Source organism: Elgaria multicarinata, chromosome 1 (genome assembly GCF_023053635.1).
Source record: "Elgaria multicarinata webbii isolate HBS135686 ecotype San Diego chromosome 1, rElgMul1.1.pri, whole genome shotgun sequence".
NCBI classification, from domain to species: domain Eukaryota; kingdom Metazoa; phylum Chordata; class Lepidosauria; order Squamata; family Anguidae; genus Elgaria; species Elgaria multicarinata.
Window position 1 is genome coordinate 176,503,451 of NC_086171.1, and position 23,366 is coordinate 176,526,816.

Consider the following 23,366-nt stretch of genomic DNA (forward strand, 5'->3'; position numbering starts at 1 on the left):
TTTTTTGTGTGTACAAAAGGTCACAGAAAAAAGTACCTGTTGTCAAACCTAACAGCAACGAATTTAAATCAAGGCATGCACCATTGCTGTTTCAGAAAAGCTCACTTGCTCTGTGTTGAAAAATGATAGGGTTTAGCCCAGCCTAATGCATGCCTGATTATTGGCTTCTTTGCACTGGATCCATTTCTCTCCTACTGCTAATGCTGGCAGCAAGCATGTGGATCTTGGTCCATGATATTATTCACAAGTTGGCATTACAATGAGGGCAACTCGCAACTCTCACTGTGCATGCTCAGGAAACCTTTGCTCCTACATCAACACACAAGATCTAGAATTGTGACATGAGAACCAGAACCTACTAAAGTTCAGAAAGTTCCTATTCTTGTCAGAAACAATGTATCCCCAACTGGAAGTAAGAAATCTTGCCTGTAATCTGCTTGGGGAAGAATTAGGCAATATCCCCAGCATGATCAAGACTAAGGGCCATCTTCATGGAAATGCATTGAGAATCGCTTTCAGCATTTCTCAGCTTTTCATGAAATTGGTTTTGGTCCATCTGCAGCACACCAAGCTGAAAAACGCAGACGATACCCTTCCAAACCAACCACTTTTGCAGGTCATATTGCATGCACTCTACTCTGCCTTAATTTGGAGTGGTGTGGGTGGAGTCAAAATGAACGTCATCAACTACAGATGAGAGGCTTAGTTCCCACCGCACCCCGTCCCCTGCTCAGGGAAAGAAAAAACAGAAGGAGTGCATGAGCGCTGAAAGGTAAGTCTTTTTTGTTTTTTTTAAAAAACAATTTCCCCGCTCACCCCCCCTCCCAATCCCAATGGGCAGAGAGCTCCTGCTGAAAGTCATATTTCAGGGCCTACAAATGTAACACAGTACTCCACCCATTTAGGACCTGCTTTTTGAACGGATACACATTGACACCTCAGTTCTGGTCAAACTGGCACTCTTCCAAGTGATGTAAAACTCTTGGTCAAAACCGTTATCTGTGACACCTAAATCCAAGAGAATAAAGAAAATTTATAGAGTACTAGACAGTGAGTAGGATCTAGTGGTGTCCTTCCATGGCCAGCCTAGGCAGCCCCTACCACTGGTGGTGTGATGTTGTGCTTCTGAGGAAGAGTAAGATGCTGGGCTGCCCCCTAGCCTCCCTGAGAATGACGGCACCTTGGGATCCATGATAGGATGGTGGCCAGGTGAAGGAGTGCTTGCTTACTGGAGTCGTGCACTTTTCAGGGGAAGGACATCTGACAAGCCCCTAACAGGATGCAGCTGAGCAGTGGATTGGGCTCTAGTTATTGTAGCAATATTAGCTCTCACTGGTAACTTGAGACCTGCTGGAAATAACACTTCTGCTAGCTCCAGTGTCTGCTACCTTGCCCTGTGATTGATGCTCCAATGCTACTGACTCTTGGACTGTTTCTTGACCCTGCTCCTGGACTGCGAAATGTACCTGACCTAACTCTGACTGCCTCACTGTATTCTGATCTCTGCCTGCTATCTCCTGCCTCAGCCTGACCCCACATATCTAACTGTTTGCCTGTGCTCTGACCTTTGCCTGCTATCTTGACCACTCCTGCCTTAGCCAGAACCCCATTGGACTGAAGTCTGTGTGCTTGACTATTTGCTTGCTAAATTGACTACTCTATTGTATACCTCCCTGTATTTGCTTTGCAAAGAGTCAGGACAGTGTCAGTTTCTCTTTAAACATCCCTTGCCTATGATTGCAAAGAAAATCTAAATCTAAGTCTGCTCAATGACTCGCACTGCTCCCACTGATAAAGAAAGGTGGAGGCTGCAGGCCAGAAGGTCCATTCTACAACTGCACTATCTCCTTCAGTTGCCAGCTACCAAGCATATAAGTCAAGCTGAATCAGCACATCACCTGGGAGGTTTTGACTTTCTTTGAACATCTGCCAGATAACAAATGGGAGCTCACACAGCTGTTTCATCATAACTAGGGTGACCAACTGTCAGGATTTCCCCCGATTTGTCCTGGTTTTTGTTCTTTCCATGGTGTCAGGGGGGATTTTCTATAATTTTCAATAATGTCCTGGAATGACACACCTTCCTCTTTAAGGCTGCCATTAGCATGGCAGGAGGGAATGACATGCGATCTTGAGGCACATCATTCCCCCACCCCGAGCTCCAATTGAGGTCTTAAAGGGGAAAGTGGGTCATTCGTGGACATTATAGAAAAGGCCCCAATTGGAGTGGATGGTGGTGGTGCAGAATGAAATCCTTTCCCCTCCTCCACTCCAATCGGGTTCTTTAGGGGGGGGGGGATAACGTACTTTCTGCAGGACTCAGAAAGCTGCTTCCCCACACGCACACTAGGTGTCCTCTTTTTTGGTTCCCCAAATATGGTCACCCTAATCATAACACATCTCATCTGGCTAAACAGCAGATAAATAGATCCAGAGAGATTGTAACTCAAAAGCTATTGCAAATTATTGTAGTCCTTTGTCACCATGCATGATTCTGTTTTATAAGTCTTGCTCAAGAGGCCAAGACCTGAACTGAATCATAGAATAGTAGAGTTGGAAGGGGCCTATAAGGCCACTGAGTCCAACCCCCTGCTCAATGCAGGAATCCACCTTAAAGTACACCTGACAGGTGGTTGTCAGGTGAAGACTTTGCCTTTGATGGTAGGGTCTCTTCAGCAAGATTAAAACAAAAGGCAACAGCAGCCTGCAAAAGTGAACACCTTGGCTCTCTCTTTAACTGAATCACTCAGAGTCAAGGAGTTCAGTTTTGCAGGTTGCAAATTGTCCCAAGGAAGGAAATTTTATTTCTGAAACACTTTGAGAAAATTTGTTTTTGAATACATTTTGGCACTTGTTTCTACTTGAGACATTTTTTATGTGCTTGTGATTCTTTACTCATGGTAGTTTGTGGGTACTTTACATGACCTCCTCCTCCTCCAAGACCTCTCCCATTTTTTGGAATCGTTTTAGTGTTGTTTTCTCCTAACAAGGAATGTCTGGTATATCTATTAATGGTGGCATGAAATCCCCATATATTTGTGCAATTCCATTATACCACAGTGCCACCTAGTGGTTGTGCCGTGGAACATATAAAAATAAATATTGTGGAAAAATATGTGTAAAGGAGCTGACCTTAATCTTACAAAGAATCCGGAAACAGAAGCCTCAATAAAGTGGTGGATTAAAAGCCTCATGTAGAAAAGTCCAGTTTCTCTTCCACTCATTAGTCTGTATAGCAAAGCCACAGATGACGTTCTTGACTGTATATGCAAGCTCCTTATCATAGTCCATTCCATGGGCATTGGAGTCCAGCAGTCAACCTATTGCTGATCTGATCACCAACCAGTCGGACAGCATCCCACGGCTTCTTATCACAAACAGGCAAATAGGCCTTTTCAGGACTGAAGCTGAGATTGCCAGGACGATGCTTTGACTGCCTTGCTGTCATCACTCAAGACTCCACTCAGCTTGGGTTTGGGACTCACCTCCAGGCCTTTGCAGATGTGTGGTGGAAGGTAACCCCAGACACAGACTATTTTCTGTGCTGACCATTGTCAAGGTTGGTTAATGCAATAAAGTTTACCTCTTCTCCACTGGATGGGTTCTACCACACCATCAGTCTGCCTCTGCCTCTAGAGGATGCTTCCTTTGGAAGGACTGTGCTCAGGTCTTTGGCTTCTTAGTCGTTTACCTATAACTACAGTTCTTTGTGTGGTCATCTGTGCAGTCACACAACCCACTCTCCTTCCCTGTTGTGCCTGTCATTTTTGCGACTGCTTCCTCGATATGCTGCTGTGGCAATCAGAAATGGAACTGAATGGGAAGGCAGGAGCCACACACCCCTGAGCATGTGCAGGAATGGTTGGGATGGAGCATCCACCAAAACTCTAGCCTTGCTTTAGAAGTTTCTTGGATGGAGCTCTGCACAGGTGTGTAATCCTTATGGGTGATTTCACAGATGACCACTGGAAGAGTTACAGTTACAGGTAAGCAATCTGTTTTTTCAAGATAACCTATAGGGTGTACTCAAGATCCCATCTCTTGGAATCATATGGAAACCTCAATTGATTTTTTTTTTAAAGTACAATAATGAAGGGATGTTATTTGTACTTTGAATTTATAAATAAAGGCATAATCCAATGCCAACTATTTTGCTTTGAAAAAAAAGAGAGCAATATTATTAAATACTCTTTGGAAATGTTATTGTGGGCAGTTGGGGATAATTTTCAATGAATTATGAGAGTTTGGAAATAAAGAGCAAAATGTGCAGGGGTTGTGCTAGGGTTTCTTATGGACAGGCTCTTTGAAATTGCATCAGTTCAGAGGGTATTTCATTAGCTTTTCTTACTCCTGCAGGACGTGACACCTGCCAACATTTACACTCTTACACAACTGTTAATGGTGGATGGTTCCTGACCCTTATTGCATCTGGCCATTCTACCTGCTCTCAATGTATGCTGGATGAGACTGTTTCCTGTCAGCCCAGCCAGGTCTACATCCCTTCAACCATCCCCCCACACTTGCAATGATTTCATGTTTGTACAACATCGGTAACATCATAATCTTGCCTGCTTTTAAATAGTAATTGTTTGCATTTTCTGTAGCATTACGTATCATTGAGGCACATCCAGTGCCCTATTATTTGGGTTCCTGGGATTACTCATATGACGGCAACACAGCAGTGGTAGCTTCCATTTCATGAAAGTGCAAATTGCTGATGTCAGTGAGCATGTTGTTTTGGTTAAGAAAAAGGTTAGAGATGAATGATTCACACTTGAACTGGCTGTTACTGGATGGAGTTCTTAGAGCTCAGTGGCACTTGGGTAAGACGTATAACCAACTGCATATCTAGCCAGCTTTAGAGAGATCAGACATAGAACTGGACTACTACAGTGCTGAAGGCCTTGGGCAGGCCCTTTTCAAGAAGGGAATTGTAGAAAGATCTGGAAGAAGGCAGGAGAACATATTCAGAAAATGTTTGGCTTACTTACAGTCTAATGCAATGGTGCAGCCAGGGAAATCTGTGATATAAGTTGGAATCGTGCGTCCTCTGTCTAAGGGTGTGGCTCTCTTGTCTGAAGTGAAAAATCTTGTGTTGGGGAGATATGAGCTTGGTCATGTATATTGTATACCTAGGAACTTCATCATGAAATGTATTTCCAGCTCTCACAATTGCGGAGGTACTATACAGGGCTCCAGATGTTCAGGTGGGGAGAGAGGTTCTGATGGAACAGAATCTGGGTCATCTGTCAATCCTTCCAATCCTATTCCTCTAGCAATATACTTCATTTACCTATTTAGAGGTATTTTCCTTAACATCACATTGAGAGAGAAGGACTTAGTGCTGGCTGATGGGGGGACGGCTGTCTTCATGGCACTGAGTTGGCGCCGCTCTGTCGCCAAACCCCACGGTATCACTGGTGCAGAGTGGTGGCAAGTTATTTACATGGAGGGAGGCCATGTGGGCTTTTCGGTGGCCATTAGGCGCACTGGTCCTGCCCCCTCCCTCTCCTGCTGCTTCCGGCAACCAATGAGAGGTCGCCGTCTGCCTGGGAATGCCCCCACCCCCCAGCACAGTGCCCGAGCAAGGACAGACAGGGAAGAGTTGCACTGGCCTCACTTGGACAGGAAAAGTCAGGGTAAGTCCTCAACTTTTCTCTGCCCTGGGGTGGCTGCTCCAAATCGGCACCAGCGACATATAACCGATGTAGCATGGATTGGGAGCCACCATGGGGCTTCCAGAACATATCAACAGCCCCCCCCCCCGTATTTTCTCCTATTGTGAAATAGAGAAAATGAGCAGAGAAAAATAACCAGAGGTTTTTTTTAAAAAATCCCATCCACTGGATGGTTCCTGGGACAAAGAGGTGGTATCCAACTTGTTCAGAACTCTTCCAGAGGAGCATGTTTACAGTTTTGTGGTTCTCCTGGATTCCAACTTTGTCACTAGAGACTCAAGTAGCCTCACTGGCACTAGAGTAGACTCAAATAGTCTCACTTTAGCAGTTTCTGCTGGTGCTCCAGCTGTTACTTGTCCAAGGTAGGTATAATCTGGCCATTGCTAGTCATGGTTTGGCAACCTCCAGACTGGATTACTACAGAGCATTATGCATGAGTCTGTCTTTGAAGACAGTTTGGAAACTACAATTAGTGCAAAATATAGCTGTTCAGACTCTAAATGGGACTGCAATTTGATATACAAGTAGATACCTCACCTGTTTTAAAACATCTTCACTGATTGCCTATCCAAGCCCAGATGCAAGTGCTGATGCTTACCTCTAAAGCCCTAAACAAATTAGGAGTCAAGTACCTGAAAGTATCCTATTTCCATATCAGCTTGTCCCTGCTTTAAATTCATCTGCAGATGCCCTTCTCCACGTATCTCCCTGGAGTGGAACAATGCCTCCTTTGCTTGAAGATGCCTAAGTGAGAGAGAGCCCACCATTCCACTAGATGATTAGTTCATTGTCAAATTGCTCTTTTTGTCAAAAAGCTTTTCCTAATGTTCAGCTGAAATCTACCCTCCTGTATCTTCAGTTCATTTGATCTAGCCCTGCCTTCTGGGGCAGCCGAGAACACATCTTTGCCCTTTGCTGTGTAACAGCCCTTCAGGTGAATGCTATCATGTCCCCCCTCAGATTTTTCTTATGATATATTTTCATAGTTTCACATTGGGAGACAAATCCCAACTGCAGGCCATCTTCATTGCCATCCCCTGAAGGTAGAAAAAGAAACTTCAGGTGATAACCTTTTTATTCCCTCAGCTTTAAAAGTATCGTTTATGTACTTTTTAAGTATTGCTGACTGCTCTTTTATCTGCTGGCTCCATCTTTTAGTTATGTGTATTTGTAACCTTGTAAATCATTCTGGAATCAATTTTTATGAAGGATGGATGGTATAACATGGTTTAAATAAATAAAATAATATCCCAAATACTATAGTATTTTCAAAAATATAAAAAATATAAAAATACCACACTCATCCCATTAAACTATTCAGTGTTCCTGACTACCATACTGTTGTAACAAAATTCAATACCCCCACCATGATGTTGGAGTTAATGAGGGGTTGTACTGACATAAGCTTATACCACATAAGCTTATACCACATAAGCGGACTCTCCTGGGTGCTCCATTGCATTGGACAGAGCAACTGACCAATATTTTTGGAATAGTTCCCACTTCTTTCTTCATGACTGTTGCACAATTTCTTCCTGGAGAGGCTTTTCTAGGGTCTACCCATCTCTGCTGGATCCTATTTCTGAGTTCTGGTGACCTGGAAAAGCTTGCGTAACATTGTAATCTAGCATATGTTTGCTATAGATTCAGTGTGGAGTGATATTGTAGAAAGTCAAATTAATTGTTGCTCTCAGGCACTTAAGCCTCCTTTTCCATGATATAAATCTATCATTAGAGACCAAAAGAGAAGGGAGAAACAATGATGATCCATGTCTGAAGAAGGAAAATTTGCACTGTAATCAAATAAACTACTTGCCAGCCCTGTGCAGACATTTGCAAGTGTGTATAAGCTTTGGATATGCTTTGTGTGGGCTTGGGGGCACTCAGGTTCATGTATCCACCACCCTGCTCACTGCACCCAGCCTCCTTGCATTGGCGAACCTGTCTACGCAGAGATTACTTATTATTTATTTATTTATTTATTTATTTAGAATATTTATATACCGCTCCCCATTGAAAAATTTCGGAGCGGTGTACAAGGTAAAAATGAAAATAAAAACAGAATAAAACAGTTAAAACAAAATTTAAAAAGAAGCAAAAAACAACAACACAGAAATCCAAGGCTGCATGTTAAAGAAAGGCTTCTTGGAATAAAGATGTTTTCAGGAGGCGCCGAAAGGAGTACAAGGTTGGAGCCTGCCTGACCTCCAGAGGCAGGGAATTCCACAGGAGGGGCGCCACCACGCTGAAGGCTCTTCCCCTGGTGGATTCCAATCGGAGGATGGATCTAGGTGGAACCACCAGGAGCAGGCCCTCGGATGACCTCAGTGACCGGGCAGGTTGGTAAGGGAGAAGGCGCTCTCTCAGGTATCCTGATTACCAGGTGTGTAAGCTCCAAAATACAGAATAAAGCTATGCACCTTAGGGTATGCTATACCCGGTATATGGACATAGGCCCCAGAACAAACAGCACCTCCAATTAAGGATGTCAGAGAAATCTGCAATGGAACAAAATGAGTTTGGATTTCTATTAATCTGACCCATGGATTCTGCAATGGACTGGCTTTTTCCAGAATTTTAACCAAATTTAGTCAGGAAAATATGAAAAAACTCCAAAAATATGCATTCTCCCTATAAACTGTAGCACAATAATTGCATTGGGGACAGGCAGTTTGTGCAGGGGGGGGATTTGCATATTTATCCAAATTCGAATTTGCACAAATTCAGAAAATAGGAAAAATCCGATTCCGTCAATGAGCAGATGATGGAACAAAAGGCACTTGACAATGCATGAAATGCAGATGGAATGGATTTTACAAAATGTGTACATCCCTATCTTCAGTGCATGGGGGCTCAATCCCAATCCCAATACTAAAGGGTAATCTCTCTCTCTCTGCAATTATATTCATTCTCTTAGTAATATCATTTTAGCTACTCTCTGCTTTTCATTCTTTATTGCACTTGCTTTCCAAATAAGCTTTGGAGGTGGATGGTTACCACTATCCCCATTTTAAAGATAGGGATCTGTGGTTGATACGGCCACAATGTCCAGGGCTGAGTAATGAACTGAAACCAGGGCCAGATCTACACCAAGCAGGATAGAACACTTTGAAAACGGTTTGAAAATGATATATGTAATGTGTCCTGGGCCTGACCATTTGTCAAAAATGTTATAAACCATTATAAAGCAGTAGCGTAGATCCTGCCCAGGTTTCTGAAATCGTCAAAATCCATCTCTCTCTAGCACTTGACCACACTCTGCCTCTCATTAGTCTTGGTTAAATTCTTCTGTTTTCACTGCATAGCCATGAGCCATTGTTTTTCAGCATGTCCTGGGTACCTGGAGGATCACCTGTAGGGTGACCATATTTTAGAAACCAAAAAGGAGAACAACATGGTCGGCCCCCAAGAGGGCGGGTCCAGCACCAAGGGGGCGTGCCCACCCGAATGTAGCCTTGGTCACATGTCTGATTTTACAGCACACATTTAAGACAAATTTGTTCTACATAACATCTTAATGTTAAAATCACTGAAATAAAGAACAAGTGAGAGGTTCAACGTATCTGAAATGAACTTCACTCACTCCTACTTTTGTAGGTTTTGCTGTACTTGGAAGCTTTTGCTATACTCTGTGTGTTACATTCTCCCCTTCCCTCAAATATCTTCACTCATTGCAAGCTGCTGTTGTTGTTAACAGGGTTTGCTACTGGCCGGCCGGATGGCTGGCTTTTGTTAATTCCAATTTTTAAAAAAAGGTTGTGTATAATTATCACAAGTTTCTCTACTCTAACATTAGGGTGGGTGTTGTGGCAGTGAACACGACTTTGCCCATTCACACTTCTCACTTATATACATTAGCTTCTCAAGGCTTGTGTGTTGGCACTACTTCACACATCCAGACTTTGAACTCCTGTCTACTTCTTGCACAAACATGCGACTCTGAGACCCTCTTCCTAATGCCCTGCGTTTCATGCCAGCACCATGGGGCTAAGTTACAATAGATGTCTCTGGGTTGTCTGTGCAGCCTCTGTTGTCTCTCACTCTAAGTCATTGCAGACAAACCAAAGCCTCCAGCCTCAAACAATCTCTCTCTCTCTCTCTCCCTCAAAGTCTCCCAATGGTCCAGCTAGGCTGCACACTTGTGGCTTGGGATATTGCTTATTGCAGGTTATTGCTTGGTCATGTCTGGTGACTCTTACATCATCATTATTATTATTATTATTATTATTATTATTATTATTATTATTATTATATCCCGCCTTTTGCCCAATACTTTAAAAACGTCTGCCACCAGCCGCCTCTACTTCATCTCCTCCTGCACAACTTTGATGCACTCTTAAAACACTCTGCGTGGCAAGCCAGCCTCAGGGCCAAGCTACAGGTGCATCTGGGTTGCCTTCAGCCTCTCTCTGCCTTATGCCAGCCTGCCAACATTTCCAGCTTCAAATAATCCCCCACCCCACCCCCTCTCTCTGCCATAGTCTCCCAACGGTCCAGCCAGGCTGTGCACTTGTACCCTGTGGCTGGGGGTAGGGCAACAGCTTATGGCTTGGTTGCATCCGGTGACTCTTGTTTTTTTTAAAAAAATTCCACTGCCAGCTGCCTCTGCCTGCACCAAAACTAGACTCTGAGACACTCTTAAAAAGGCTCTGTGTGGTACAGCAGCCTCTCAGGGCTCAGCTACAGCCATCTCTGAGTTGTGTCTTCAGTCTAACTCTGTCTCTAAGAGATATGCAAGCCAGCCAAAGCCACAAATCTATCTATTTTTCTCTGGTATGCATTTCAAATGTTCTGCATTGCATCCCAGCTGTGCAGTCAGAGCCTAGCTCACAAGTGTACAAAGTGAAATGGAAGGGAAGTGGTAGCGAAGCAAAGCAATGATATGCCAGGTTCCAACATTCGCAGCAACAGGGCATCCACAAAGAAGAGAGCCTCTCTCTCGACTGGCACCTTACTGTTGGTCATGAGAGTTTTTCTCTAAAGATGACCCTTCATCGCCCATGATGTGGACATTTGAGAAAAAGGCCTCTGGCCCATTCTGTTTTGCCCTGTGGGCGGCTTTGACTGACCTCTCCTTTCCCACATTTTGATTTGTGGATGCCTTGCCTCTGCTGAGCTCCAGGTGCACACCAAATCTGCAACAGGAAAGGTGCCCTGCTTGCTCAGGACTTCTTACCTAAAGACTGGAGATCCCCTTAATGCCAAGGGCTGAAACTGCTCAATGTGCAACACCCCAAAGAGAAGGTTTGACAACCTGAGTTTGAAGGATATGGCTCCAGCAGTTTTAAAAAACAATTATTTCAAAACTTTGAACTTTTAAAAAAATCCTAAAAAAGCCAATGGATTAACAGATCTGATTCAAACTTGGCATGGATAAATCTCTCCTTAAGAGCTATCATGGTGCCAACTTTCAGCCCTTTATCTTTAAAAATGTCATTTAAAAAAAATAAATTTTAAAACCTCAAACTTTAAAAAAATCCTAAAACTCAGTGGATGAACAGATCTGTTTCAAACTTGGCATAGCTAAAGTCCTTGTTAAGAGCAATCATGGTGCCAACTTTCAGCTCTTTATCTTTAAATATTACAGTTTTAAAAATAATAATTTTAAAACCTCAATTAAAAAAAAATCCTAAAAAACCAATGGATGAACGGATATGTTTTAAATTTGGTGTGGCTAAACCTCTACCTACAACCTATCATGGTGCAAAGTTTCATCTCTTTATCTTTAAAAATGACGATTTTAAAAATAATTTAAAAACCTCAATTTTTAAAAAATTCCTAAAAAATCAATGGATGAATGGATCTGTTTCAAATTTGGTAGGACTAAAGCCCTACCTAGGAGCTACCATTGTGCTGAGTTTCATGTCTTTATCTTTAAAAATGACGGAGTTATAAGCATTTTTGTTAATTCCCATTAGAGCTGCTCTTTGGCTGGAGAATATTGAAAAAAATCCGGATTTCCCCTCCCCCCTCCCGGATTTGTCATCGCAAACCCGGGCAAATCTGGGCAAATCCGGGCATATGCTCACCCACATCACTCTACCCATGTGTTGAGATTATCAAATGAGGCTCTCCTCCAGGTTTTTCCATCATCTGAGGTGAGGTGATTGGGGACCAGGATCAGATCAGTGGCGATGCTCCATTTTGGTAACTCCCACCTCAGGGAACCTTGCCAGGCACCTATCATTTTTGGCACCCGGCAAAGTTCATTTTTGGATCTCTAAGGCCTTGAACTATTGTAATCTGCTGTTTTTGATTGCTGACTTTGTTGCTGTTGTTGTTGTTAAAAAAATCTGATTTTACATTGTTTTTATTTATCTTGTAGTAAGACACTCTGGGAACAAGTTGGTTGAACGGCGCAATATAAAGGCATTTTTAAAACACATAAGTAAATAGGAGAAGGGACACAGCTCAGTGGTAGAACACATTATTTGCAAGCAAAAGGTCTCAAGTTCGATCCCAGGGAAAGTCCCTCTCTGAAAAGGTACAGCTAGAGAGCCACTGCCAGTTAGTGACCTGATTCACACAAATGACCCATGGTTAAAAAATCTGAGTGAATACAAGTGGTCCCTGCCTGCTTGCCTCCTTCCACTTCCAGTTAACAACCCAGGAACACCCCATTTTGTGATGTCCAAACTCAGAACTCTAGGTTTAGGGGTTAAGCAACCAAGGATTAACTTAACAAATGTCCATGGTTTGTTGTTGGGTTACTCTGGGTTGTTTAACCCATCAACCAATAGTGTGACTTAGTCTAAGTCAGCTTCCAATGTTCCTGAATGCTGCTGCTTCTCCATATAGGTACAATGACAATACAATATCACTCTGCATTCTTCTTAGGCCTTAGCTAGACCTACCTCTTAGTCTGGGACAGAGGGGTGAAGATCTTGCGATGGTTTTATTGTGAGATCCCCCCTCTGTTTACATGTGGCGTGCGATGACCTCAGACGGAGAGGAGATGCACCCGCCATTTTTTTTTACAGTTAAAGGGCCAGCAGTGCACAAACGCTCGTGCGCAAAAGGTAAGTTTTTTTTTTAAAAAAAGTATTTCTACCACTCAGCCCACTCCACCCCTGATGGGCGCAGTGCTCCTGAGGAGCGTTGTGCCCCATGCGCAGGTCCCGGCTCCTCGCAAGGAATCGCGAGGAGCAGGGACAAACTGCGGCACCTGGCCACACATTCTGTGGTCTTGGGCTCAGCCCGAGACCACGGAAAAAACAGGCCTACAAGGGAGGGCAAGATCCCAGGGCAAGGGAGGGATCATCCCTCCCTGATCCCGGGATCCCCTGTGCATCATCTGAACGCACAGGGACGATCCCGGGGATCATCCCAGGATTTCGCCCTATCTAGCTTTGGCCTTAGTCAGCAAGATTCCACCCCATGTGTTTTTCTAATGTATCAACTCTATTTGTGCATCCACTTCTCAGTTTTTCTCCTGGTTTTGGCAACTCATTGTCTTGCCTGTACATATAGGCTTTCCCCCTCCCTTGATCATCATTCAAAAATATTCTAAGTGATTCTTCTAACAGCCCTGATCTGGGGGCGTCCCCCAGACTGTGCCTGCTTCTATTCCATGACATTTCTTTCCTGACTAATACCATTGTCAATAAAGGCTTTCTTAAATCCACATATATGTATTTTCATTTCATGAAAAATGAAGAATCAATGTTAAATTAATTAGCACTGCAGTCCAGCTGCTCAGCAGAGATATTATAGTTCCTCTTATTCTAATCACATTTCCTTCATGGTAAACTATGAATCTTCAGCAGATATTACTGAGATTAGAAGCAGCAATTAATGCAATTATATAAACAAGTAGATCAGCCAGGACTTAACCAGGACAGTATAAAATGCACTCAGAGCTTGTGCTAGGGTTATTAGTTCTGCAACAAACTCAATGCAGAATCAGCTTCCTGCGTGAAGGAAAGCGCTGGCTGCCACAGGTTGGTCGGTCTTTCCAGATTGGGCGTCACTGCAAAGCTGATAGGTGAGTCCCAGGTTTGGGGTATAAAAATAATGACTGCATATTTGTAGGCTTTTGCAACCTATGCTCTAACCTTAAAATTTGGAATCAATAAGAACTTTTTTTCCTAAGGAGCATTCTCTCTGTTGTGTGCTTCAGCCAGGAGTTGTTCTCTACGTTGTCAATGCTCTGTGGTCGTCCTTAACAGGAGGTCTGTTTCCCAAGCAATGCCAATACTAGATCGCAACTTCCAGCTCCTGAACTTTATGTTTAAACTAGGATGCTTCCCTCCGTCCCCCATGTAATTAGTTTTGATTTTGTTGGGGCTGTTCTTGATTTGCCATCATGCATTGATGAGTGTGTGTATGTGTGTGTATAAGAAATTTGGGGTGCTTTGTCGAGGAGCATTCCTCACACTAATGATCAGAAATTATTGTGCTATTCCATCTTTTCTTCCTTGACGGATTTTCCACGGTAAGAAAAAAGATGGAAGAAGTGGTGGGAAAACACGGGATGGTTTTATTTCTATTTAGTCCATTTCTAATCCACCTAATATCTAATGTTCTCTGGACAGATTATGACCCAGAATTATGGTTCTGAGTAGGAGAGGATGATGTTTGGAACCCACAAAAAATTCTGTGACCGAGGCAGGACAATGACACCATAAGAACCTCGTATGGAAGCATCCTTGGATTAGGTCATAGATGGATTGCTTATTAAATTTCCCAGATGACACAAACTGGGAGACAGTGAATACAACCGAAAACAGAATTAAGATTCAGAACAATATTGGCAACTAGAATACAGGGTCAAAATCAAGATGAAACTCAACAGAGATAAATGTAAACTGCATTCAGGTAGAATAAAATCAAACCCACAAGTCCAGGATGAGGGAGACCTGGTTTGGCAACAGTACATGTACAAGAAGATCTAGGTGTTTTAGTTGATCACAAGCTGAACATGAGGCAGCAATGTGATGCAGCTGTTTAAAATGATAATGCAATCTTAGGTTGCATTAACAAAAGCATAGTGTTGGGATCATACGAAGTAAGAGTTCTGCTCTATTCTGTGTTGGTTGGGCTACATCTGGAGTACTGTGTCCAGTTCTAGGTGGCACATTTTAAGGAGGAAAGACACTTAGAGGAGGGCAACCAGAATGATGAGGGGTCTGGACACCAAATTCTATGAGGAATGGTTGAAAAGAGCTAGGTATATATTTTTTATTATTTATTTCATTTCATTTCTATACTGCCCCATAATTAAAGCTCTCTGGGCTACGGTATTTACAACAATTATTTTACCAGGAGAAGTTTAAGAGGAGACACAAAAGTAGTCTTAAAATATCTGAAAGGCCTTATGCCGAACATGGAGCAGAGTTATTCTCTACTGCTCCAGAGGGCAGGGCTAGAACCAGTGGATTGAAATGGCAAGAAAGTAGATTATGGCTAAACATTTGGAGGAACTTCCTAATGGTAAAAGCTATTGATGGTGGAACAGTCTGCCTCCAGAGGTGGTGGGCTCTCCTTCACTGGAGGTTTTTAAGCAGAAACCGGGTAGCCATCTCTCAGGGATGCTGTAGATATATGTTAAATTGAGAGGTTTTTTTTATGCTAAATGACCTCTAAGGACCTTTCCAACTTTATAATTCTATGAATCTGTGGGTTTCTTTGTTCATCCTTGTTTGCTGATCCTTAGATCATGGTAAAGAAAATAGGAAGAGAAGGGAAAGGTCCTGATATGGAGGTTCTTATAACAGGACAAGGGCACAATGTACAGGATGATCCTAGAAACATCTTAAGCAAAAAACAACAACACCCACCTGACTTCCCTGAGGACATTCCTCACCTGCGTAAATGAACATATTACAGTGTTTAACTAGGAAGCTACCACCTGGATATATGACCTCTCATCCTAACCTGGCCACAAATAGGCATTCTGGTTGCGAATTATAGGCATTGGGGATGGAGACAAGTAAGGCACGTTATGATGTTGTGGAGTGAGCCCAATTCCAGTTTCTGTTAATAAGCTGCCTGCCTTCACCCCATAACTCACAATGTCTAATGCAACTTCGTTTTGTCTTTGTATCCAGCATGAAGCCTGCCCTTTTCATCTCTCTCCCCCTAGTCTTTGCTCTGACTTTGGGGCAGAGCATGTCCCTTTGTGTCCCTGTGGAGTATGTCATCCACGTGGAGAAGAGAGAATGTGCCTATTGTCTGGCTATCAACACTACCATCTGTGAAGGATTCTGCCTGACCCGGGTACTTTCTTACAAGACGCTCTTGAATCTCTTCATGCAGCACTTGGTTAGCCTTTGGCTGAGAATGGGTGCTTTTCTTTAATGAAATATACGGTGGAGAGAAAGTCACAAAATTAACACAAGGGAGGATTATTTGAATGCACACTGACTAGGCCTGTTCATTACCAGGGTGAGAGCTACTGCTCTTATTTTATCAAGTAGTTCGTAAAGACCAAGGGACAGATGTAATTGTAATTCCTTTTCTACTAAGTTAGACAAGGCACAAAAGGAGTGGAAAGTTCAAAACAGGAGATGCGGCATCAAGCCCAGGAGCAAGAATAATCTATATAAAATACAAGGGAATAGCTTTGAAAAAGAAATGAGAGAAGAGGCAGTGTACATATCAAAGACAAGGAAATTTCATTAACAGGGAACTATAGCAGAAAATGGAAGAGTAAAAGAAAGGAGGACAGAGGAGACCTGGAGTTTAATAGGTAGCTTAGGTCTCTTAGAGCAAGTTGAATAGGAGAGGATTAGACGACAGAGATATAAAGGATGAGATATGAAGCTTATATTGAATGAGGAGGGGATATGGAAGACATGGATCTAAAGGCGGTGAATAGGCAGTAAATTTTCAGAGATGTGAACGTGATCTGGAAAAGTCATCTGTAAGATGGTCACCACCCCTTCCCCCAAACACCCCACCCTTTCAAGAACAATTTCTCAATTTTTACAAATCTGTTTTTCTTGTACTGCCACTTTTCAGCACATACAAATACTAGTGGTGTGCATGGACCCCCTGATCCACTTCTTTTCCAGATCTGCAACTTCCAGATCGGGTCCGCTCTGCTCCTCTCCGCCGATAGTCCGCTCCGGTTTGCTGCGAAGCTCTGGAACCGGATCGGAGCTCCGCTTTTCCCCCCATAGGCTTGCATTGAAATCCAAAAAAGCCTACAACTTTTTTTCTGTTAACGTTAGAAACCTCAAATTCAGCACCATGACACCTCATGCACGTATAAACATGCATGCCAAGCCTCAAGCCAATCCAAGCCTCCCCTGATTTTTGGGGAATTTTTGAAAATTGGACACCCCATTTTCAGACATGGGCTTTTCTCCGACATTTTGACAGATACAACCTTGGAAGCAGGCACATCCACATTCATGGCAGGTTTCAAGCAAATTCCATCATCCCCTGATTTGGGGGGGCTTTAACCTCTAATGCAGCACCCCTAACCCCAATTCACACCCCTTCCTATATCTGCATCAATTTCCACGTTAGAAACCTCAAGTTAGGCACCATGACACCGCATGCACGTTTACACATGCATGCCAAGCCTCAAGCCAATACAAGCGTCCCCTCATTTTGGGGGAATTTTTGAAAATCGGACACCCCAGTATCTCAGGGATTTAAAGCTGCAGACAGCTCAATGGGGCCATTTCAAAGGAAATCCCAACATGCCATGAATTGGGGAGTAGATAACCCTAAATATTAATCTTCTTCCACACTTGAAAAATTGATTTGGAACTTCAAAAAGTCTAAGTGAGCACAGGAAGGACTTGTCTCCTGAGACAAAGCAAGACACACACAAACCATCCCTGTGAGGCGGTCACAGAGGAGGAGGACAGGAGGGCAGAGAGGCAGTGTACATATCAGATATGCCATAGATCTAGTATGGGGGAGTCAGTCCCGGCAGATGCCCCACCACAGCAGCACCCAGGGGGGAAGGCACGCAGGCAGGCAGGCAGCAGGCATTTCTGGGGGCACAAGGAAGTGAAGCAAGGATTGTTTGTTTCAAAGCCAGCAGTAAGTCATGCATTGCAAACCATCCCTGCAAGGCGGTCACAGAGGAGGAGGACAGGTGGGCAGAGAGCCAGGCAGAGATATGCCATAGATCTAGTATGGGGGAGTCAATCCCGGCAGATGCCCCACCACAGCAGTACCCCGGAGGGGGGAAGGCAGGCAGGCAGGCAGGCAGGCAGGCAGGCAGGCATTTCTGGGGGCACAAGGAAGTGAGCCAAGGATGGTTTATTTCAAAGCCAGCAGTAAGTAACGCATTGCAAACCAACCCTTCGAGGCGGGCGCAAGGAAGTGAGCCAAGGATGGCTCGTTTCCAAGCTGCCCTGCAGTAAGTAAGCAACGCATTGCAAACCAACCCTTCGAGGCGGGTGCAAGGAAGTGAGCCAAGGATGGCTTGTTTCAAAGCCAGCGGTAAATAATGCATTGCAAACCAACCCTGTGAGGCGGTCACAGAGGAGGAGGACAGGCGGGCAGAGAGGCAGGCAGAGAGATGCTATAGATCTAGTATGGGGGAGTCAGTCCCGGCACATGCCCCACCACTGCAGCATCCAGGGGGGAATGCATGCATGCATGCAGGCAGGCAGGCAGGCAGGCAGGCAGGCAGGCAGGCAGGCAGGCAGCAGGCATTTCTGGGGGCACAAGGAAATGAGCCAAGGATCGTTTCAAAGCCAGTAATGCAAAACTCTGCCTGTCCTCTTCTGTGACCGCCTCGCAGGGATGGTTTGTGTGTGTCTTGCTTTGTCTCAGGAGACAAGTCCTTCCTGCACTCACTTAGACTTTTTGAAGTTCCAAATCAATTTTTCAAGTGTGGAAGAAGATTAATATTTAGGGTTATCTACTCCCCAATTCATGGCATGTTGGGATTTCCTTTGAAATGGCCCCATTGAGCTGTCTGCAGCTTTAAATCCCTGAGATACTGGGGTGTCTGATTTTCAAAAATTCCCCCCAAATGAGGGGACGCTTGTATTGGCTTGAGGCTTGGCATGCATGTGTATACGTGCATGAGGTGTCATGGTGCCTAACTTGAGGTTTCTAACGTGAAAATTGACGGAGATATCGAAAGGTGTGTGTGAATTGGGGTTAGGGGTGATGCCTCAGAGGTTAAAGAGATTAAGAAAGAGAAGTTTCCCAGTAGTATCTCGTTTTGCCTATCCCCCCTTCCAACTTTGGGATTGGAGGATGCTTCATCAGGTGATCATGACTGGGAGTTGAATCTGCCTCTCAGTACTTCAAAAAGGTACCTCTCCCGCTTTTTTTACCCTATTTTTTTTGAAAATTATAGCAAGCAAACCGCACCATGCAGAGTGCTGAGAGTAGGCTCAAAATGACCCCCAGCCACGTCTCTCTAAGCACACAAAATTTCAGAAAGATAGCTTTAAAAACAACACAGTTATCCCGTAATCTTTTCCGCAATGCAATCCTATGGGCGAAATTATCCAAAATGGCGGGCGGTTCACTCCGTGAAAAGAGAAGCGCTCCGCCTATGGCCTCTTCTCTTCGCCATGCTTCTCCAGGACCCTGGTTCGCTTCTACTCCGCCTCTGGGCAAGGTGGATCAGGCCAATTCGCTCCTGATTCTCCGCTCCGAGGAGAAGCGGAGCACATCCCTAACAAATACCACTTCTTTCTGAAACCAACTAGACCAGAAGCACTTTTGATCCAGCCTAATCAGTTTTACCACTGCACTGGGTAATGAAAGGAAATGATGGCAATAAGGCAATAGGAGAAAGTGAGCAAGCAGACACCCCCAAAACACAGCTGTCCCATACTACTTTAGCTAGGTAAATTAGATAATAGGAAGAAATGGCAATTAGACAAGACAGAGTAGCAATTCAAAAAGAGAACGACTCAAGAAATGCAACTTAAGATGAACATACAAGGGGTAACAGAAATCAAAGGATAACACTGAGAGGGCCACTTTTCTTCTCAGGAAGGGCAATAGCTCAAATGGTTTGCTTGGGATAGAATGCACTTTCCCCTCAGGAAGTGGTATAACTCACCCTAGTATTTATTCATTCATTTATTTATTTATTGCATTTCTGTACCACCCAATAGCTGAAGCTCTCTGGGCGGTTTACAAAATTAAGACAATTCAAAACAAAACAACAGTATAAAACCATAATATAAAATACAATATAAAAGTGCAACCAAGATAAAAACAGCAATGCAGAAATACAAATTTAAAATACAAATTTAAAACAGCAATGTTAAAATTAATTTATAGACTGTTAAAATAATGAGAGAATAAAAAGGTCTTCACCTAGCGTCTAAAAGAATATAATGTAGGTGCCAGGCGAACCTCCTTAGGGAGCTCATTCCACAGCCAGGGTGCCACAGCAGAGAAGGCCCTCCCCCTGGTAGCCACCTGCCTCACTTCCTTTGGCAGGGGCTTGTGGAGAAGGACCCCTGAGGATGACCTTAGGGTCTGGGCAGGTACATACGGGAGGAGGCGTTCCTTCAGATAGCCTGGCCCGAAGCTGTTTAGAGCTTTAAATGTTAATACCAGCACTTTGAATCGGGCCCGGACCTGGACTGGCAGCCAGTGAAGCTGGAAGAGGACTGGTGTGATGTGGTCTCATCAGCCAGTCCCTGTTAGTAACCGTGCTGCCCTGTTTTGTACCAGTTGAAGTTTCTGGACTGTTTTCAAAGGCAGCGCCACGTATAACGCATTGTAGTAATCCAAACGAGAGGTTATCAGAGCATGGATAACTGTAGCTAGGCTATCTCCGTCCAGATAAGGGCACAGTTGGTATATCAGCCTAAGCTGATAAAAGGTGCTGTTTGCCACTGAGTTCACCTGTGCCTCAAGTGACAGCTGTGGATCCAAGAGCACCCCCAAACTATGAACACGATGCTTTAGGGGGAGTGCAACCCCGTCCAGAACAGGGTGAACATCACCTAGCCGGACAGGCGAACCACCCGCTAATAGTACCTTTGTTGTGTCTGGATTGAGTCTGTTTATTGGCCCTCATCTAGTCCATTACAATGCTCAGGCACTGATTCAGAACAGCCACTGCCTCACCTGGGTTTGATGAAAAGGAGAGGTAGAGCTGGGTGTGATTCACATATTGATGGCACCTCAACCCACATCTCCGGATAACCTCTCCCAGCGGTTTCATGCTAAACAGCATAGGGGCTAAAATAGAGCGCTGTGGATCCCCATGGCCTAAATGCCATAGCACAGAGCAATAATCCCCCAGCACCACCTTCTGGAACCAGCCATCCAAGTAGGAGCGGAACCACTGCAACACAGTGCCTCCGACTCCCAGCCCAGACAACCTATCCAGAAGGATAACTGTAGCATGGTCGATATGTGCTTTGAATGAAGAAAATTTAAGGTGCAATCCCTAATATTTCCTGTCTGAAACTCTGGAGAGGCATTGCCAATTAGCATAGACAATACTGAGCTAGATGGACCAATGGTCTGACTTGGCATAAGATGGATTCCTATGTTCCCTTTTGAGAGATTGACTACATCTGTGTTGCATTTGGGCACAACAAAACACACCCTTAAAGGAAGCTTTCAAACAGGACACAAGCTATGCAGATAGATTTACCCAGATCAGGTAGGATCCCAAGAGACTCTGTCAAAGTCACAACCAATCTGTTGTATATTATTTAGGATATGCCCCTCAGCAACCCTTCCTTTGTTAAATCATACCGAGCAACCATGGAGGGCACTGAGCTCAGTGTCTCAAATGCATCATAGAGCATGCGTGGTTGCTTGAATGAGGCTGAAAATAAGATGAAATAGCCTTTCTTGCTTAAGTTGCACTGTAACAATGATGTGCCCATTGGGCGAGGGGAGGGAAGAAATGAAGCAGAGAGAAGTGATTGCTGTCTGGGCATAATATAAATCATCTCAAATCATCCTAAAACGAAGTCATCAGAGAGATGGAATAACCACTGGCATTCCCTTACAGGACAGTAATGGTAAGAAACTGCTGCCCCGGAGTGCCCTGTCCCAGGAAGTGTGCACATACAAGGACGTGATGTACAGGACCGTGATGATCCCTGGCTGTCAACACCATGCTGTCTCCTACTATTCTTACCCTGTGGCAGTGAGCTGCAGGTGCGGGAAATGCAACACTGACTATAGCGACTGTGTGCAGGAGGCGAGACACACTGGTTATTGCACTTTGCCCCAGAAACGACACAATCCATGAAGTCCTGGCTCTCTGCCCCTCCCCACTCCCTCTCACACAAAAACTGTCTCTCCCCGCACATGGCAAATTATTGGCAGTCAAGAATAAACAGAATGGGTGGCATGGCCAATATTTGTTCTGTCAAATTATTCTCAGACAGAAAAACGAAACAAAACTAACTGGTGTTTTTCCCCTTCATTTTATATAGTGCTCACAAACATAAAAATAAGTTGCAGCCCATGGGGATACAGCAACTTTACAATTTGGAAAGTATACCTACAACTATGTGCTTTCAGAGCAGAGTGTAGATGTATAAACAGGCACACACAGTGGGGGGACTCCCAGGGGATCTATGTTTCTTCACTGGACTCACTCTCTTTCCTGAGCAACAGGGAAAGGAGCAATTTCCCCCCATTCTTGCTTGCTTTGCTAGCTGGAGAAGGGGATTTGCATCAAGGGCCAGAATTGCTACAGGTCTAGGAACCAGAATGGAGCACATCAGGGAAGGCCATGGATCCAGAGCACCCTAGGCTCCCTTCTTCATCCAACACACACTATAACAACACCTGAGGTGGCAAGTTTAAAAAACACCAACAGCCCCAAAACTGGCAAAAGACAACTCTACCTTCCACTGTAGCTACTGTGTCAGTAGGGCATTGGATGGATTGGACATCCACCCCATCAGCTTAACAAGACTGCCTTTCCCATTGGCCATATAGAATAATCATGCTTTGAAGTCGAGGGAAGTGAGACAATTACTGGAGTTACAACGTAAGGGCTAGGCATAGCTAGGAACTGTCACTGTGGTCAGGATAAACTGACTAGAGTGATTTATTTATTTATTGCATTTCTATATTGCCCAGTTAGCCAAAACTCTTTGGGTGGTTCACAAAATGATGTGTTCACAGTGATGTGTTCACATGGGCTGTACAAAGCTGAGCTCATTGTAAGGATTTTATTTGATCTTGTTCATTGGAATTTCTAAACAGAATTATGTGAACGATACCATTTCTCACAGTTGCAATTTCTTGTTCTCTGAAGACTGATTATGGCAGCTTTGAAGAGAACTAGTGATTGATTTCTGGGATGCATCTGGGAAGTGCTTATTCCTGTTAATCAGAACTTTTTCCCATGAATTTACTTTTGCACTTTGAAGTTAGTGAGGAAACAGACTTCAGAATCTCTGAGTCCTCGCCACCCTTACCTTTCATAAGAACACATGTATTTAGACTGTTCCTTCTTGCTTACAGTCTTATTTGCTTGCTCTTGCTACCAGGAAGATTTAACAGAACCCTGAAGACCCAACATAGGCTAGTTAATTAGTTCATGCCAACTATATGCTTACACAGATATGAGTTTTCATGATATGACAGGATGTGACAAACACTTGTCTCTCATCAGGAGGGCTCCAGCTCCTCTTAAGTAGATAAATGCTTGGTTAGTGAATTTCAGATAAATCAGTTGGGTCTTTCAGAAGACTGACTCCATTTCAATTTATCTTGCAAGATAGCAATGATTACACCAATGCATTTGTCAGAACCCATGAGGAT

At 43.9% G+C, this 23,366-nt stretch overlaps 2 protein-coding genes across 2 annotated transcripts in view; one reads left to right on the plus strand and one right to left on the minus strand.

Moving 5' to 3' along the window:
- TSPAN2 (tetraspanin 2) overlaps window positions 1–23,366 on the minus strand; it is a 249,747-nt gene that overhangs the window by 135,739 nt on the left and 90,642 nt on the right. The gene's annotated exons all lie outside the window — the stretch shown is intronic.
- Window positions 725–21,837, plus strand: TSHB (thyroid stimulating hormone subunit beta). The gene is made up of 3 exons (XM_063143721.1): window positions 725–772; window positions 15,728–15,896; window positions 21,595–21,837. Exons 1-3 carry the CDS (start codon window positions 759–761, stop codon window positions 21,835–21,837), a joined length of 426 nt encoding a protein of 141 aa, XP_062999791.1. The 5' UTR covers window positions 725–758.

Bases quoted from the DNA above. Each gene is read 5' to 3' on its own strand.
- TSHB (XM_063143721.1), top strand. The intron at 15,897-21,594 runs GTACTTTCTTAC...ATTCCCTTACAG, and splicing joins AAGGATTCTGCCTGACCCGG to GACAGTAATGGTAAGAAACT.